Raw genomic sequence first — 19,108 nt, forward strand, 5'->3', positions numbered from 1 at the left:
CATTCTTCTCTCCGTGCTTGGGAAGCTGGGAACTCAAGCTTTAATTTTTATCATGATAGATTCCACCAAAATGAACACATAATATGTCTTGTATTTCAAAAAAATCAAAATTTTCTTCAAACTATCCTTTCCAACATACTTAAACATTCTTCCTTCTTTTAAAAATTCTTCCATATACCCACACCTTTCTCATTTCCTCATATTCTTCTCCCAAATCTTCTTTACTTGTTCATTTCCTAAATTCCTTTATGTTTCAATAATATACATACCTAAATCCACCCCCCCCCTTCTCATTCCAAGCAAAATAACATTTTATTAGTAGGGCAAGAACCTACCAATACAATGGATCTCTAGCTTCCTCAGTTTATGATAAAGGCCCAGAACTGAAGATGCAGCTTATTTTTATAAGGATAAAACAAAGAACAGAGCAAAACTCATATAATTGGCAGGCATCATGGGGGTGAGAGTTCATGATTGGTTATGTTGACATACACACACGTGGGATCAGGACCACCCCTAAACTGTCTTGAAGGAATGCTTTGTGAGTTTATGGACTCAACTGCATCCCAAAGTCATTGAGAATGTACCAGGAAAGTAGACCCCTTGGCACCTAGGAATAGAACAAGACCACTTTTACTTGGGTCTAGGATGGGAAAAGGTCAATTTATCCACTCTCAAAGCTGGCACACAGATGCCATGGCATTTCCCAGGAGCTGGAGTGATGAGAAATAAGAAACACACTGTGATTTGCAGGTGGTACTGAGATTTCAGTTCCCTTAGAGTGCTTTCTGAGAATATTGAACCTCTAAATTTAGCTCAGAGTTTTTCTTTTAGCTCAAAGTGATCGATAGGGAAGCTAAACTTTTGGCTTTTAACTCTGAAAGAGAAAGACTGAACTTTTGAACTCAGAAACTTTTTCACTCAGAGACAAAGAAGAAGAAGAAGTTATTGTAAAATGAAAATGAGGTTACCAAAGAGATTCAATTGCAGGATGGAATCAAATATAAAATATCAAATCAATTCTTGTTTCTTTCATTTCTAACAAAACAGTGAACTTGAAAAAAAATTAAATAACATAGAAATGTGAATGCGCTTTGAAAGACTGTTGAATAGAGATCCAGGGATCAAATCCCAGCTCTGCCACTTGAGTGCATCATTTGGGTAAATCATATAACCTTTCATCTGTAAAACAAGTAAGCAAGATTGAAGTCCATTCCAACTCTACAGTTAAGATTCCCTGAAAGAACTGATTGAACAGTTAAAATTTCTGATAAGTATGTATGATGGCCAGAATTTCTAGTTGAGGGAGAGGTTTACCAAGGGTTAAGGGAGGGTAGAGTGGGAGGTAAAGGAAGGTTCTGGGGCTTGCTGTGTTTCCCACTGCCTTAGTCATAAATTTGTCCTGCCCTCCTTTCCCCTCCTCCATCCACACAAGTGTACTGAATGCCAGTCCTCCCCAGCTGTCCTCTTCCTGAAAGCTGATTATACCTTAAATCACAGCCCAGGGATTAGCAGGTAAGGATCCTATGGGAGATGGCAATCAGAGTCTGTCTCCCTCTCCTCCACTTCTTTGTATAGACTTAATGCTGCCCTTTGAAATTAGACTCCTAAATTGTCTTTGTGAATCTACACCTTCTTTTATGCTTTTTTATCCCCACACAATAAAGGAACTGTCCTTACCTGAGGGGGAAACTGAGTCCATGTGTACTGCTGTACTTAGATGTATTGAAAAGATGCTTCTGACTTGTCCAAACTTTCTTTTTTGCAAAGCTTCATAGCTGGAATGCTGGGTTCTGAATGGGGTGACATGAGGAAGGACAGAGAGATCTAAAGAAGGGTGTGTTCTGTGAATGTTCTACCTATACTGTCCCCATGGCTCCTTGTCAACCCCCTCCTCTAAAGTCCAGACCCTCTCTCTCTTCTTGTGTTTAGACCCCAATCTGGATACTACTCCACATCAGGATTATGTAACTGGCACCTTCTTGTGCCCACAGGATAATCAGATTCCAAGACTACATCCTGTTCCTCCCCTGTGGCATAGTGCCTAAGTATCTTCAGACACATATAAGCCAGAGCTACCCAGTCAGGGACTGCCTATCTGCAAGAGAGATGCCACAAGCCCCAACAGACATGACTTGTGTCCTCCTTCCCAGGCTCCTCCTCCTCTTGCCCCTGGCTGTTCCTGCTATAGGAATCCCCCATGGCCCCAAATCCCCACTTAGATACTCGAGATTCCTTGATCCATCCAATGTTTTATATCTACGCTGGGACTTTGATATCGAAACTGAGATCATCACTTTTGATCTGCAGGTCCGGACAGCTGGTTGGGTGGGCCTCGGTGTCACTGATCGCTACACGAATGTGGGGGCTGATCTGGTGGTTGGAGGTGTCCTGCCTGATGGGACTGTCTACTTTTCGGTGAGTCTAGGTAGAGATTATCTTCTCCCCTAGGAATGAGGGTGACTTACTAGGGAGGATCCAGCTCTGGGCCTCCCACAAAATGGAAGGGAGACCTTAAAAAATAGCCAGGTATATCCCAAGAATATCATTCTGCCAGTGCTATATCCCCATTGGGAAATGGCAAAGTGTGTAGTCATTCAGTCATTCAATAAACATTTATTAAGTTCCTACTATGTGCCAGATACTATATGTAGATTTTTCTTTATATCCTTCCCCCTAGGCATGTACCTCATCAACACTCATGGGAGCTCTTCTAAACCTCCTTGCTTCCAGCATCAGTGTTTACACCTGGACCTACTCTGGTATATTCCTGTGTATATCAAGAAAGACATACAGAGAATCATATGCCATTAAAGATGAAAAAAATTTCACCACCGTTTAGTAAAAATCTCCGCATATTGCTGATGAGAAAACTGAGATTCAGAGAATTAAGGTTGTCATTTGCCTCAGCAGGGACCTGAAGCTACTAAGTGGCAGTACATATAGTCAAACCAGTGTTCAAGTCTATCTATCTATCTATCTATCTATCTATCTATCTATCTATCTATCTGTCTGTCTGTCTGTCTGTCTGTCTGTCTGTCTGTCTGTCTATCTATCTATCTTTAGCTGAATACAATATACCAGGAAGTGAATTGCACTGGAAGTCAGGAGACCTAAAATAAATCATTTAAGCCACTTGTGCCTCTTTCTTCTAGAAAATGAACTTGAAAGTCATCCATTCTGGTTCTTCTAACTCTAATATTCTGTGATTCTTATTCACCTGAGGATACAAAGAGATGCATCAGGAAGACTATACTTATTACAGAATCACACAATGTGTGCTCAAATTCCATCTCTACCATTTACTAGTTTAACTCTGGGCAAGTCAATTTACCTCCATGGGCCCCAATTTATTCCTGTATAAACACAGGGAATTGTACTCTATGTTATCCCATTGGTTCCAAATTTCAATAGTATTCTCTGCCTTTGTGAGGAAGAAGAAAGAACATAGGGGCATTATTACAACTTATTTCAAGGATCAGAGAGAATATATGTCTAACTGAAAGGTGATCATTATTGAATGTGCACTATGTGTAAGGTTCTGCATTAGCTATAAGTTGCTGTTCAGCCATTTCAGTCATATCAGACTCTTCATGACCCCATTTGAGGTTTACTTACTTGGTAAGGATACTGGAGTTACTTGCCATTTCTTTCTCCATTTTACAAAGAGGATTAAGCGTACAAGGTCAGATTGAAACTCAGGAACATGAGTCCTTTCTGACTTCTGATCTGGCATTCTATGAACTATGGTGTCACCTAGTGGCCATATTAGCTATAAATAGAGGAACCATAGTTTCAGGAACCCAGATTTATTACATATGATTTGACAAAGGGTTCTTTCGCATAACCTTACAAAACAAGACCTACAGGGAAGTGAGCAGCACCTGGAGAACACTGTACACAGTAATAGCAGTATTTTATGATGATCAACTGTGAATGATTTAGCTATTCTCAGCAATGCAACGTTCCAAGGCAATTCCAAAGAACTCTTGATGAAGAATGCTATCTGCCTATAGAGAAAGAAATGATGAAGTCTGAACACAGATCTAAGTATATGACTTTTCACTTTTCTTACTTTTTTCATGACTTTTTTCTACAGTGTTTCTTTTACAATATGACTAATATGGAAATATATTTTGCATGATTGCACATATGTTCTCTATATCATCTGAGGGAAGGGAGGAAGAGAATTTGGAACTCAAAAAATTTTTTTTGAATGAATGTTTAAAATTGTTCTTGTATGCAATTAGGAAAAAGTGATGTATTTTTTTTAAAAAAAGAACCTACAAATCATTTCACCAACCTAGGACTCCGTTTCCTCATCTGTAAAATGGGGAAGGTTGTTGGATTCAAATACTCGGATCGCTTCAGCTCCGTTACATACTATCTGAGTGGTCATGGGCAAATCACTCATCCCCTCTGGGCCTCCATTACCTCATCTATAAAATGAGGGCACTGGACGAGATGACCTTTGAAGTCCTATGATACAATGAACAACTATACTCAGCTGCTACAAATCTTAAGACCAATAATTCTGTGAATCCTTGGCTACTTTCTTTGCTATCAAGACTTAAAATGCAAATATATAGAATACCTGTAGATATAAGGCATGATTCCCTGCCCTCAAGAAACTTAAAATTTAGTTAAATAAAAAGAAGTTTTGGTACATATGCAGTTATCTAATAATAAAATCAGTTTCATAGTAACACTTGAGGGTATGCTGTTAGAAATGATCATTGAGGATGAGCAATAAAGCGACATGATAGAGGTGGAAAGAGGTGATAATAAGACAGAGGCCTCAGTTTTATAATCTGTGATATGAAGAGGTTAAATTAATATATTTAGTATATTTTCCAGTCTTCATGTCAAAATATTCTGAAACTTTGATTTGTGTTTCTTGGGAAATATATGAATGTAGCAGAGTATTCTCTAGAGCATTAGCAGGTAGATGCTAACCATTAAGAGAAAAAAGGGACATAGCCCCTACTCTTCTGGAGTTCCCCTTCTGATTCAGAGGTACGTTCCCTCTGTCCATGGTACTTTTCTATTGTTTTTTTTTTTTTTTTTCCCCACATGGCAGGACCAGCACTTGATAGATGATGATACTCTGGAGGAAGATGGGAGCCAGGATGCAGAGCTGCAATTGTTGACAGAAGACTCCATCTATACCACCATGAGGTTCTCCCGGCCCTTTCGCTCCTGTGACTCCCATGATGGAGACATCACAGTAATAACAGAGGAGGGTAGGGGGTATGAGTGGGCCAGGAACAATTTTGCAGATATGAACCCTTCAATAAGTTCTTTAAAGTTTCCTTCCCCTTAGTGTCCTGGAATCACCCCTAAATTAGGTCAGAACTCAAGGTATTCTCAGTCTCTCAGGTTTTGTAGGGCTGTTTTCCTCTGTCCCTGTACTCATCAGATCCTTCCATCATCCTCTTTCTTGAACTCTTCTACAGGCTAGAGCCTCATGTATGGGAGGCAGCATGGTACAATGGAAAGAGCAGTAGATTTCGGAGTCAGAGGACCTGGATTAAAATCCCAGTTCTCTTAATTTTGTACCTGTGTAACCTTGGGCAAGTCTTTTTTATACATATGGGGCTCAGTTTTCTCATCTGTAAAATGAAAGGGTTACATTATATGGCCTCTAAGGTCCCTTTCAGATCCAAAAGCTATAGCCCTATTTTCATTCCCCACTGCACTCTCCCTCTTGAGAGAAACCTGTGCAGAATAGGTATAAACTCTGAAAAGACTTGCCTTTTAATTACACATGTGTGCATTCATGTGTAAGATAAGTTTGTCCACATGAGTTATCTAAATGTAAAGCTGCAGCTCATGGATGGAATAGAGAGGTATGATCTGAGATAAGCCTGTCTTTTCTGTGAAGAGATAGATACAAGGGCAAAGTCTTTACAACCAACAAGTTAACAGGGAGAGGGCATACTGGCCCTAGCAGCGCCTTTAAGGTTGTACAGTCTTTGCTTCAGTTTCCAATAGTGTTTGACTTGTTAAGTCAAGTCAACAACTGCTTATGAAGTACCTGCTAAGTGCTAGGCACTGTGATAACTGCTGAAAATACACAGAAAATCAGAAAAAAAAACATTCCCTCCTCTCAAGAAGCTTATAGTATAATGGGATAGAAAACATGTAGACTACTACCTACAACTGAGTCACACATAGGATAAATTGGAGTTAATCTTAGAGCAAAGGTTCTAGCATTCAGGGGTTTAGAAAAACTATGTTACCGAAGGTGGACTTTTAGCTGGACCTTGAAGAAAACGAGAGAAGCCAAGAGGCAGAAATGATGAGGGAAATAATTCCAGGCATGAGGCCAGTGTCACAGGATCACAGAATACGTGGGAGTGAGGAAGTCATAAGAAGATTCACTGGCCCTAAGCCATTCTTTGAGAAGGAAGCTGATAGGCATACATCCTGGTATACAAAATGCCTCCAATACGTGATGTAAGATTTGTTACCACTGATGACCACAGGGTGCCTGCCACTGATGTCACTACATTTTGTAAGTGGGATATAGTCATGGTTCTTGGAACTGATGATCTGAGAAGACCATATTGCTGTCTTATAATAGACATAATTACATAATTATGTTTCCCATAATTACAACTGTCTCTGTTCATATTGGATCTGGGACCCTCAGCCTGCTCTCCTTAGAATGAAATGTAAGCACTTTTCTGAGTGGCTAAGGTGCTGAGGTTACTGGGGCTTCAAGCTCCAGGCTCCAAGTTTTGAACTCCAGGTTCCAGACTTCAGGTTCCAGGTTCCAGACTCCAGGCTACATATTCCAAGCTCCAGGCTCCAGTACTAGCATTTCTGTACCCCCATGGCCATCATTGCTCAACTAGAATTATATTTGCCATGTCTAAAATATAGATCTTGTCTAGATGTACAGAGTTCGGTACAAAAGAGGCACCTGTTCTTAAGGGGTTAGGGAGTAGCCCTAAATTAAATTGATCAGTTTAGCTCCTTCCCACCAAATACTGCTTACACAGTAGATCATCACAATAAATAGTTGGTAAACCCTTTCATCCAAGCAAAACAGCCAACAAAAAACAGAAAAGTGATGTACCCTAGAATAATGCTTAGATCAAGTGTGAATAAATTCTTTAGCTGAGTCAGATAAGATCTTAACTCCGATCAAGAGAGAATACACAATTTTAACTAAGGAGAAGTCCTGCCTCCATAGACTCTAGGGAGGAAAAGCAGAGATCAGGAACATATTGAGGAGCCAACTTCATATCTATAGCTTCTTTCCTCATGGTCTTTTCTGAAGGAATCATGTCTACTTCCCTCCATATGGAGCATGCCACACAGAGTTAACCATCACCTACCACTCTTGGGTGGGAGCTGGGTTAAATGTACATGGCACATGTACACAATTGTGTACATGTGTTTATCTAAATGTATGATGATTGCTATTGAGGAGACATCCTTCATATGCCTCTGCTGATTTTCAATTCCCTCTGCCAGAGTGACACAATCCGGGTCCTGGCTGCTTATGGCCTTGATGACACAGTGAGGCTAGAGAGGGAGCGCACCTTTGTCAAGTCAGTCTTCCTGCTGCAGATTGTCCATCCTGATGATCTTGATGCCCCTGCAATCTCTTACATTCATGACTTGGAGATCACTGATGTAAGAGACATTTCCATTTAAATGCCTCTCCCCTGGTGTCTACCTGTCTTCCAATTCCCCAGCCCTAATCTTTCCAAGCTTCTTCACACCACCCCTGGATCCAGAAAGGAAATGAGAGGCACATACAGGCATGGGGGAAAGGGAAATCCAAGAGAATTGTAACAGACTAGAAATGAGAGATATGGGAGTAGAAAGGAAGCAGGACGTGGAGAGCAATGAAAGTGGGAAAGGGACTCTCTGATTTTTCTTAGGTGTTCCTTAAACAAAAACCCTTTGATTTCTAGGAATCAAATCTAGGGCACACAGTCATTATAGTATTAAAGGCGTTAGTACAACTTGAAAATAATTATTTTCATCTAACGAATGAGGAAGCAAAAGCAGTCGATGAACACTAAATATTTTAACTCCTCCATCATCTCACAAACACACCTGCTCAACTCTCAGCTATCCAATTGTAATATTTTACTCATCTTTCATTTAGCTTTTGGGGTTCTTCACCAAAGATAATCTTCCCCAAGAGGAGGCCAAACTTCAGACCAGTAGAGTACCTTCTATCCCTCTCATCATACCACCCCAAACACACATTCCATGACACATACCATATGTTGCACATGAATCTGTCCTCAGAACTGATCAAAAGTTGAAAGTCTTAATTCAGGCTTGGTATGGTCCATTGGTTATGACCTCAGTTGGACACTGCATTTCTCCTGCCACCTGTAGAGGACTGGAATACCTACGACCATGGGATGTGAAGTTAGAAGAGATCTTAGAGACCATCGAGTTAAATGTCTTCATTGTATAGATGAAGAAACAGAGAGAGAGAAAGATTAAATGACTCTTCCAAAAATGCACAAATAGTATTTAAATACAGGCCCTTAGATGCATAATCCTGGGCTCTTGTCATTTCCCGTGATATTAAAAAAGAAAGCCCTGTCCCCTCTTTTCCAGTCTTTCTAGAGCCTCTCACTCCCATTTCCAGGTCTCAGATACACACCCCCACTTCAGCTAAATTTCTTTGTCTGTCTCCAACCCAGTTCCTCATCCCTGAAGATGACACCACTTATGCCTGCACCTTTCTTCCCCTGCCTATCGTCAAGGAGAAGCATCACATCTATAAGGTGAAACTGAGGTGGCGAAGGTGAAGGAAAAGCCAAGGGAGGAGGGAGCTATTAGACATGGGATATAAAGAGAGGGAAGGAAATAGACCTAGATTAAGGATATAGAATGAGCCCAGTTTCCCAGATCCATGCATTATAATTTATAGGCCCATTTTATGAAAATTGGAATTAGATACTCTATAGCAACATTTCATGTAACCAGTAATTATGGCTAGGTAAATTGTGTACTGTGATTGATTAATCACTGCCAAAGAATGAAAAGCAGGTCATGTTTTGTTATGACCTGATCCCAGAACTTTATCCATTACAGAAGGCACAATGCATTCTAAGAGATAAATAAGACAGGATCCTTTCCCTCAAAGGGTTTATAGTTGAGTAGCTTAAGAGGTAACATCCATAGACAAATAATTGTCATTCAAAATAAAACATGATATTAAATGAGACAGTTGCTGACCATAATCTAAAAACTCAAACGAAGGCAGGAACAATGTGGGATTTGAAATGATGGGCAATATGAAATAAATTTAGTCTTGACCAGATTCTTGCTTCAGGGTTGCGGGAGGGGAATAACAGACTGAGATTGGTATGAAAGTAACATTCCCCCTCATCTCCCTCTTAATCTTTTACCCTAAGTTCGAGCCGAAGTTGATCTACCACAATGAGACGATGGTGCACCATATCCTGGTTTATGCCTGTGGCAATGCCAGTGCCCTCCCCACGGGCATTAGTGACTGCTATGGTGCTGACCCTGCCTTCTCTCTCTGCTCCCAAGTGATCATGGGCTGGGCTGTTGGGGGCACTGTAAGTCTGTGATGATTAGGGAATAGTTGATTTGAAGAAGGGTATGTAGCTGCAATATCTGGGAGACTGGGTAGATGGAGGAATTGGAAGATAGGAGGGAAGAAGGGAGGGTATTTAGGGGCTAGAGTGCTTGGGGGAGGATCAGAGCCCTAGATGTATCCACTCTGCTCACACCATTATATCTTATGTCCTCCTACCACAGAGTTACCAGTTTCCAGATGATGTGGGCATTTCCATTGGGACCCCCTTGGACCCCCAGTGGATCAGGCTAGAGGTTCACTACAGCAATTTCCACAATCTTCCTGGTGAGAGGGTAGGGGTGGGATGGATGGGAAAGGAGCAACTGATGGGGATGGACTAATTTCTTTTGGGAGCCTGAAAAGTATGGGAGTGAGGGCTCCTGTCAGAGACCTTTAGCTCTTCTCCAGTCCCTGTGTCTCTTTGTCTGACTTTCCCTTTCCTCAACTAAATTATTTTCTGTTCATTTGGCAACTTGGCTCCCACTTTCCAGCAAGTATGCTTCCCTTTGGCCAGGTGTGTATGACTCTTCTGGGATTCGAGTTTATTTCACCCCTATCCTGCGCAAGTATGACATGGGAGTCCTCCAACTAGGATTCTTTACCTTCCCCATCCACTTCATACCACCAGGAGCAGAGTCTTTCATGTCCTATGGGCTCTGTAGGACTGAGAAGTTTGAGGAGGTGAGACCAAGGACCTCTCACTTCTCTCCTCAACACTCCACAGTTACCCTCTGCCTTCTAAATTGTCCCTCCCTACAACCCTACCATAACCTCTGATCCAAAGATTTTGAACAGGATATGAATTCTGGAAAGTAGGTGTTGGGGGAGGTCTGGGGAGCAAGATGAGAATAAGCAAAAGGTATGTGGATAGTGGGGTACTTTGCAGCCAAATCAGGAGCAGGGAGGCATTGGAAAAGAAGAAAGGATCTAGGAAGGGGTAAGCATTCCTGGGAAACCAAGGATAAATGGGTAAAATAAGTAATAAATAAATAATATAAGTAGATAAATAATAAATGAATAACTAAATAAAATAATAAATAAATGAGTAAAAGTTATGTGACCAAAGGCTTCACCAAATAGTCTCAGTTTCTTCGTTTGTAAAACGAGTCTTAAGAAAATATAGACATTATGAGGAAAGTAATTTTCAAGCTTTAAAGTTCTATGGAAATGTGAATTATTATAATTGTACTAAAGAATTTTGATAGAGGGATGACATGCCAAGTTGATAGATGACTAGGCTCAGAGTCAGTATGACATGAGTTCAAGTTCTACTTCTGGCACATACTAGCTGTGTGACCCTAAACAAGTCAATTAACCTCTCATTCTAGATAACTCTCTAAGTTATCTAGATCTCAGTTGTTGAATTTTCTCATCCAGGAAATCTGTATCTCAATATCCAGTTATATGTTCCCAGGTCTAGTTCTCTATTCCCACAGAATTTTAGAGGCAGCATGGTCCCTATAGATCATCCAGTACAATCCTTACATTTTGTAGATGGGGAAATTGAGATATATAAATATATAAATATATAAATATATAAAATTGAGAGATAGAGTGACTTACTCATAATCATATTCAGGCAGTTAGGTTGAAACCCCACTTGGGGTTAGTGTTGGGGAGTCAGATGCCCTTCTCCCTTCCATGTCACAGATGAATGGGACTCCTGTGCCTGACATGCAAGTTTATGGTTATCTTCTGCACACTCACCTAGCAGGGCGGTCTTTGCAAGCTGTGCAATACAGGTAAGGGTAAGAGGTTGCTTGTGCAATACCGGATTTCTGGAGATAGAGTAATGCTCTTCTGTAGTATTGCTGTAGTTGGAAGAATGGAAATAGGCAGAGGAGAGCCTCTATAGTACAGTTGAGTGGGATGGGGGGATGAATATTGAAGATTAATGTACAGGGAAGGCATTGGATTGGGATCAGGATCCTATTTGCTATTAGCTTTATGGGCAAGAAGTGTCCCTGAAATTCCATAATACCTCCCCTGCTTTGCTTTCTTGTCTATGTTCTCATCTCTTTATTCCATTCCTTTCTTTCTTCACACTCCCTCCCAACAGGAACGGAACGCAGATCAAAACCATCTGCAAAGATGATGCCTATGACTTTAACCTACAAGAGACTCGAGACATGAAGGAGCGTATGGCAATCAAGATGGTGGGAGCCTTGGGTTTGGGAAAGGGAGGGGGTCAAGCAGTAAAACTACAGCCAAGGGTTATATATGACTCCAGCCTAAATAAGTCCTAAGATTGCTCTTGGATTTCTTACTGTCCTTTTGCATGTTTGACTTTCTTCCATCATATTTCACTCTGAACAGGGAGATGAAATATTGGTGGAGTGTCACTACCAGACCCTCGATCGTACCACGATCACCTTTGTAAGTGCCTTCCAGAGATGTAACTAGAAATCTGAGCACCTGTGGTGAGCATTACTAAACATACCAGTTAGACAAATTGCTATGGGGTGGGGAGGTGGACCCTGAAGAGACAAAGGGGAAGGAGAGATCCCAGGGTATTGCCCTATGGTGAGAAGATGGTGATACTGACGCTGAAACCCTGGGTTACCTCAAGGCCGCTATTGAGGATGGTAACCGTTGGTAGGGGAACGGAACCCATACATAGTGTGATATAATGAAAAGGATCCTGGGTGTCAGAGAACTTGAGATTGAATTCTGGGTCTACCACACTTACCACTTGTGTGACTTTGAGCAAGCGCTATGATTCTAGGATTTGGTAACTTCCTAATTTAATTAAATATTCTTATTAACTAAATGTTAAGCTCAGTTATTTGTATCTGTTAAAAAATACCACTAGCCCTTTTTACATTTCAGTACCATAGAACAAAGTCCTTGTGACCTTGCACTAGTAACTATATAATGTGTGTGTATGTGTATATATGTGTGTGTATACATACACACAAACACATTATATATGTAGGACTAATTCTGAGCGTCCCCCAACCCTGTTTTCTAATTCATTAATTATCCCTACTCCAGATTGAGACTAATCATCAGTTTTCTCATCTGTAAAATGAGGGGTTTGGGCTAAAAGATCCCTGAGATTCTTTATGTAATTCAATAACACTATGCTCCTGCCCACTACATCAAATGCTTTTGCTCCTGAGGCTTTGCTCCTTCTTATATCTAGGGTCAGAAGTTGGGGGCAGAGAGTCTTGGACCTGTCAAGCCAGTGGTCCTATTATCATGGCCCCTGGAAGTCACAGCCACTGTACTAAGAAGCATTCATTGCACTAACATTTGGAGTTAAAGTAATAAGGGGTGAAGTGACTCTACAGTAGAGGGGGGAAGAAATTAAAGTCTTCAGAACTCTACTTTATGTGTTTCTGTCTCTGCCTACCTCTGTATTCTGTTTCTGCCTTTCTCACTCCTCCTCCAGGGTGGCCCAAGCACCATTAATGAGATGTGCCTCATCTTTCTCTTCTACTATCCCCGGAACAACATCTCCAGCTGCATGGGCTACCCAGATATCATCCATGTGGCCCATGAACTTGGAGAAGAAGCAGAGGAGTAAGTATGCCTGGAAAAGAAGGAAGAGGAGTACCCCAAGAGCTAGAGATCTAGAGAACTTTCTGGGTTGCCTGCTCTCTCTACCTCTCATTGCCAGTGCTTTGCAATTTCATCACTAGAGTAGGATTTTCTGTCAGCAAAGGCTACTCAGAAAAATAGATGAGAATAATTGGTTCTAAGAGCCAGAATTATTATATCAGCAACACAACAAATATGTACTTTGACATGAATTATTCATGTCTACATTCTCATGCATCATTTTGACTTAATCAAAGTTTGTTTTCCTTTAAAAGATTCAAATAGTCCCCTACATATCCAGACCCATATCTATATATCCAGCCCCATAGCCGTCTGTTTTTGTGTCTCTTTCTTCTCTCTCCATCAAACTTTTTATAGGTTTTTCTTGTGTTTCAACAAATGAATGCATGCATAATTTCTGTAAATACAAATTTCTGAAAAAGGCAGTATGGCCATAGTGAAGGAGAATGCTAGTCTTGGATAAAGGAAAATTGAATAAAAGTCCCATCTCTGACACTAACTAGCCATATGCCCCTGAGCAAATTGATACACCTCTCTGTGTCTCTGGGATTCATACGCTGAACCATAGTCTGTTGGGTTGTTCATCCTTCATTCTTAAAGACGACTGATAACATTGTGCGGGTAATATCTTGACTTGTGAGTGAGTTGGATTTAAGTGAAGCAGAGCTGTGCAAAGTCATGAGCCTCACTATCTCCTCCAGGATATGTAAAAGGAGTTCCCCCCACACTGGTAGCTCCTCACCATGAAATGTCACAAATCTTACTGATTGTCCAAAGCATTTCTTGTTTGGGTTGGGGGGAGGTCTAGGAAGAGATTCCTATCTTCTTCTTGTTGTATTTCAGTCTTTTCAGTCATGTCTTACTCTTCATGACTCGATTTTGGAGTTTCCTTTGAAAGATACTGGAGTGGTTGGTCATTTCCCTCTCCAACTCATTTTACAGATGAGGAAACTGAGGCAAACAGGGTGAAAGTGACTTGCCTAAGGTCACACAGTTAACAAATGTCTGAGACTGGATTTGAACTCAGGAAGATATCTTCTTGATTCTAACTCTAATACTCTATCCACTGTGTCCCCTAGCTGCCTCAATTTTTATCTTACCATCTAATTTAAAAAGTCAGTTACCCTTAAACTAATTCCAGGAGCTCAGCTGAAAGTAATAATCCCAGTGGTACCTGTTCAGGTTCAGAGTCTTCATGTTAGCATATTTGACTTGACTTGTCATCCAGTCAATACTACATGCCATAGAGAATGCCATTTCATAGCATTAAAACTGTGTGACTGTATTAAAAGTGCTATTTGTGTCCTTCATGAGTGCATCCCCAATGTTCTGCCCTGGGTGGAGCTTGTCTGTCTCTTGAGCTGGTTATAACTAATTCCCTTTTCTATTCTTTTCACCTCAGGTTTTCTATTTTTTTATTGCATGCCCATTTTCCTAATTATTCTTTTATTCTCCACCTCCCCTCCCCACCCACTCTCTCTTGCAGCTCCATGGAGGGCATGATGGCCATGAATAATGTTGAGTGGACACCAGAAACCATCAAGAAGGCAGAGAAAGCCTGCAAGGAGGCTGACCAGGTGGTGATAATAAAGACCATTGATGTGAGTGACCAAGTTGGACCTCTCTCTCTCCCTTTAAATTTGGGGGTAAGGTGGGAAGCCATGAGGATGAAAAATGAGAATAAGAAGAAAAGGGCTGGAGGGTGGGAGGCTAAGGAGTTTGGAAAAGGCTAAAGAGAGGGAAGGGGGGTGAGAAAAAAGGAGGGAAGGCAGTCAAAGGGGTGGGGCATTGCAGTGATGCTTTTTGCTGCATTACTTAGTAGAGATGGAAGAGCAAGAGGAGCAATTCTCTCAATGAGAAGAGTGCCATTAGCTACGATTTGAGTGACTGGTCCAGATCTCCTAGGAAAAAAGGAAGGTGGGGACAGAGAAGAGAAGGAAAGGCATTCCCCCTCCTCCTTCTCCCAGCCTCTCTCTCTCAAGGTCACTTATCCTTTCTTCTTTGTTCCCAGGAGATGGTGACGAATCAGACAGGCCACATTCCAGACATACTCCCTACTTCCCGTGGGCCTTGCTTGGAGTCCTCAGGGGGCAAAGTAGAACCAGGAGACAAGACCCCTGCTAGATTCCGAGCTGCCCCTCTGATTCACTCTGGCTCCAATCCCATAGTTCCCTTAATGACTCTCCTACTCCTACAGGGTGGCTTTTCTTGGCTTCTGGTTTCCCTCCAAGGTGCAATCTGAGGGCCACCCCAAGATTCCTATGCTTAGCATCATATACATAAAAACTGCCTTCCTGTCCTCACTGACCCTGTACAATTTCCTCCTCTGCCCTTTTCCCCCAAAAGCCTTCCCCTTGTGTCACCCCTGATTCTGACATGGAGTGATAAACCTCCCAAAACCTGGGCTTGGCTTTTATCCAATAAAAGTTCTGAAATGATGATGATATGACTAGCAAAGTCTTGGAATTCATTGGCTGGGAGCTGGGCATTTCTTGAATAAATCTATGATCAGAGAGTGGAGTAAAGGAATGATCTTTGTAGTTCTAGTGGGGGTGGAGGCACGTCGGTTTGGGGAAGAGAGTTAAACTTTGTCCACACTTCTTCCTCTCTGTTCCTTGATACCTCTTTCTGTCTGACTGTCTCTTATGTAGCACTTCATTAGAGGGGGAGCAAGGAAGAGAGAGAAGAAACTGTGTTCCTGGGATGTACCAGATATACGATCTGCAAAGTAAGAAGACTAGACTAGGTGTTTTCTTCAAATCTTAAGTCTTTTAAGAACAAAAAATATGTCTCCTGCCCTATATCTCCACCTTCTCCCCTCAAGCCAAAGTGTTACATGGGCCAAAAGAGATCCAGTTGCCTAATAGCTCAAAACACAGCATTTAAAGTCATAGACCCTTCCCTTCCTGAAGAACATTATTCCTTAAAGAAAGATATTTTAGTGTTAGCATTTCTCAGTAAGATGAGCCATATTCCTTCAGCCTGGGATGCAGCTGTTATCATAACAGAGATTATGTGACTGAGCATGTTCTCTGACCCCTTCTAGCAGGCTGCATCCTCTGGTCCCTTGTGAAAGTTTCCCTGTGGGAAACAAACAGTTCTCTGGTGTGTCCTCATAACTGGAAATTGTGTCAAAGATCAATGATAACTAAGCCAGAAAGACCCAAGAGAGAGAGACCACCACCCAGGTCCAGTGGGAGCATGGTCAGAGTCCCTAAGACAGCAATTTAAAGCCAGGAAGAGCAAGGCAGAGTGTTTTTCCTCTATTTATATAGTCTGCTGAGTGGATGGCTTTTCCTAGCTCAATTGCCAATCATCCTCATTACCATACTGAGTCACAAGGACATATAAGGGAACAATCCCAGCAGCCTTTGCTCTCGTATGTCCTTTAGCAAGGGTCCAGAGCAGGCAGCCCACTATAAAGATCTAAGGTGCATTCTGCATCCCATTGCTCTTGTAACATTAATGTTTACATACAGAATGGTTACACTGGATATTAAGAAGGCATCTAATTTAATGAAGACTTCATGAGTCATCACAAATGCAGGAGAATTGAAATGTACATAAAGTTCATTAAGTCAAGGTCAAAGAACACCACAATAGTCTCCAATGCTTTATCACAGATTGAAATTCAGAGTAATGCTTAGAGACAAGACCATCAATTGTGTTTGCCTAATTCACAAGTATCTGTGTAGGCAAATCAGTGCTTCTTAACCTTGGGTTCCTTATTTTATTGAAAGATGCGGGGGAGAGGAATATACATACATGTTTATATGTATATATGTGTGTATAATGTATATAATATTATAATATATATTATATGCTATATAATATAATATATAATATTATATGTGTATAATAAATATATATATATTTATATTTATAAGATGGGAACATTCTCTGGAGCCTTCTCGGGCCATTGAAACCTTGAAGGTCCATGGCCATAGTTTTTTTAAAACTATTAGAGTATCAGCTACTTTGAAACTAGAGCATTTCCAGTCAACTTACTCTGTACTGCCATGCTTGGACAGTGTCTCTGGATTTCAAAGGCCCTTACTGATATCTCCTCAACCTCCTTTAGTGTGTCTCTCTGTTAGTTTTCTCTAGAAAGAGTAGGTACCCCTTTGAGAAGCAGCTTTGGTATTCTTATTTTAGTGTCATCCTCAAAGGTCTGGGCAGGGGTTCAGATAACAGGGCGTCTGACTGTCCTCATTCTTTGAGAGCCAGAACTCTGACTGTGGTACTGGGTGGATACTCTGGAGATGTATGGAAATAAGGGGATATAAGATATTTATCAATGTATAGTTAACATTCATTTTCAGGGGTGAGTGAACTATAAGGAATTGGATGGATCCTGCCTGTGGCCATTTGGGTATGTCAACACCAGCCACAGAGAAGAAGGCATTTATGTTGCCAAAATTATAACAAAGCTTTGGGAGATTGAGTATGGTTGGACAAGCTATCATCTCCCTGCAACTCTGCATTCAAGTTTCTTAATGTCTTATGCTCTCTTTATTCTGAATTTTTAAGTGGCATTCATTTTCCTATTCATCTCAATTCCTTGAATCTTTTATGAATACTGAAGAGGTAAAAAAGGTGATTCATCTCATTAAAGTATAACTACTAGTCTCTGTCCATTGTGGCACACTGTTTTCAATCCAACAAGCATTTATTGAACGCTTTCTATGTACAAGACAGTGTAGCGGGGGGGGGGGGGGGGGCATGGGAGGGGGAGAAAGGACAAAACAGCAAACAGATCCTGTCCTTCAGGTGTTTAATCTTCTGGAGAAATAATGCCAGCAAACAAAAGTATACATGACAATCTGTTCAACAAATGGCAAAAGTACAACGAACAAAGCAGCTAGGAATGGAAGAGTAACTCACTCCTTAATATCAGAGGGCTATGGAAAGTGAAAATACAATAAAACTGGGTTATTTTTATGAAATCTGGCATAAAAGAATTTGAGTTGTTTTTTGTTTTTTGTTTTTTCCAGGGCCTGAGGAATGATAGGAATTTCATGGGTGGTCTGAAAGTAGAACAAACAAAAATTTTTTTGTTGATCTAGCAAAGCTAGATCTTGGGATACAATAAATTGTTCATCTGTGGTATCTGTAATATCTCACATAAAATGACTTGTTTGCCATAAACAATGTACTGCTGGTCAGAGCCCAACATATATCACCTTATTTGACCCTGAAAATAACTTGTTGAAGTAGATCTGCCAAGCTGATCTCCCCATTACTCCTTGAATGCAATAGCTTTCATCTCCCACCACCATGTCTTTGCACAGTCTGTCCTTTCCACCTATAAGGCACTTGGTCTTACCTCTGCTCTAAAACTGCTAGCTTCTTTCAAGACCTAGCTCATGTGTCATCTCTTAGAGGATTCCCTCCCTGACCTCCATACTGTTAGAGTGCTCTCCTTCCACAAATAATCACGTACACATTTTTTTTTTTTTGCTTACTAGTAGTAAAGAGAATAAACAATACTTTTAAGTCTCATTTACCATTATATCTTGTAATTTCATCAAATGGATAGAAAGGTTTCTTAATCTACCCCCCCCACACACACACACACATAAACACAGACAGACATACAAATTTACATATACAAATACGTATCTACTTGCCTCCGCCTTTCTCTCAGCTAAAAATCATGCCACATATTTCATTGAAAAAAACCTAAGGCCTGATTCCTCCCTCAATAAGTCAAGGACTCAAATGACAAGGGGATCTAAATAATGTCTTTCCTTATATCTACATATATATTCATCAGTTAATGCTGTTGATTCCAAGGGTGAGATTATACAAGGAGTCATAGGTAGCTGCTTTTGGAAACACTGAAGCAGTTTGGATCTTCTGAGAATTCCTTTAGCATCACTCAGAGTCAAGCCATGTTCAATCCATTCATTCATCCATATCGTTTCCTCTCCTCATCTTACATCTCTCTGATGACTT

The 19,108-nt window shown here is 40.9% G+C and overlaps 1 protein-coding gene across 1 annotated transcript; it reads left to right on the top strand.

Moving 5' to 3' along the window:
• The first annotated feature begins 2,130 nt into the window (after positions 1-2,130).
• On the top strand, positions 2,131-15,446 carry LOC140531237 (putative DBH-like monooxygenase protein 2). Its single transcript, XM_072650297.1, has 13 exons — positions 2,131-2,418; positions 5,081-5,227; positions 7,486-7,647; positions 8,682-8,765; positions 9,399-9,566; positions 9,769-9,871; positions 10,101-10,267; positions 11,237-11,328; positions 11,646-11,742; positions 11,903-11,962; positions 12,981-13,111; positions 14,637-14,751; positions 15,162-15,446. Exons 1-13 carry the CDS (start codon positions 2,131-2,133, stop codon positions 15,390-15,392), a joined length of 1,845 nt encoding a protein of 614 aa, XP_072506398.1. The 3' UTR covers positions 15,393-15,446.
• Positions 15,447-19,108: the final 3,662 nt, after the last annotated feature.

Source organism: Notamacropus eugenii, chromosome 3, assembly GCF_028372415.1.
Source record: "Notamacropus eugenii isolate mMacEug1 chromosome 3, mMacEug1.pri_v2, whole genome shotgun sequence".
Classification (NCBI taxonomy): Eukaryota; Metazoa; Chordata; class Mammalia; order Diprotodontia; family Macropodidae; genus Notamacropus; species Notamacropus eugenii.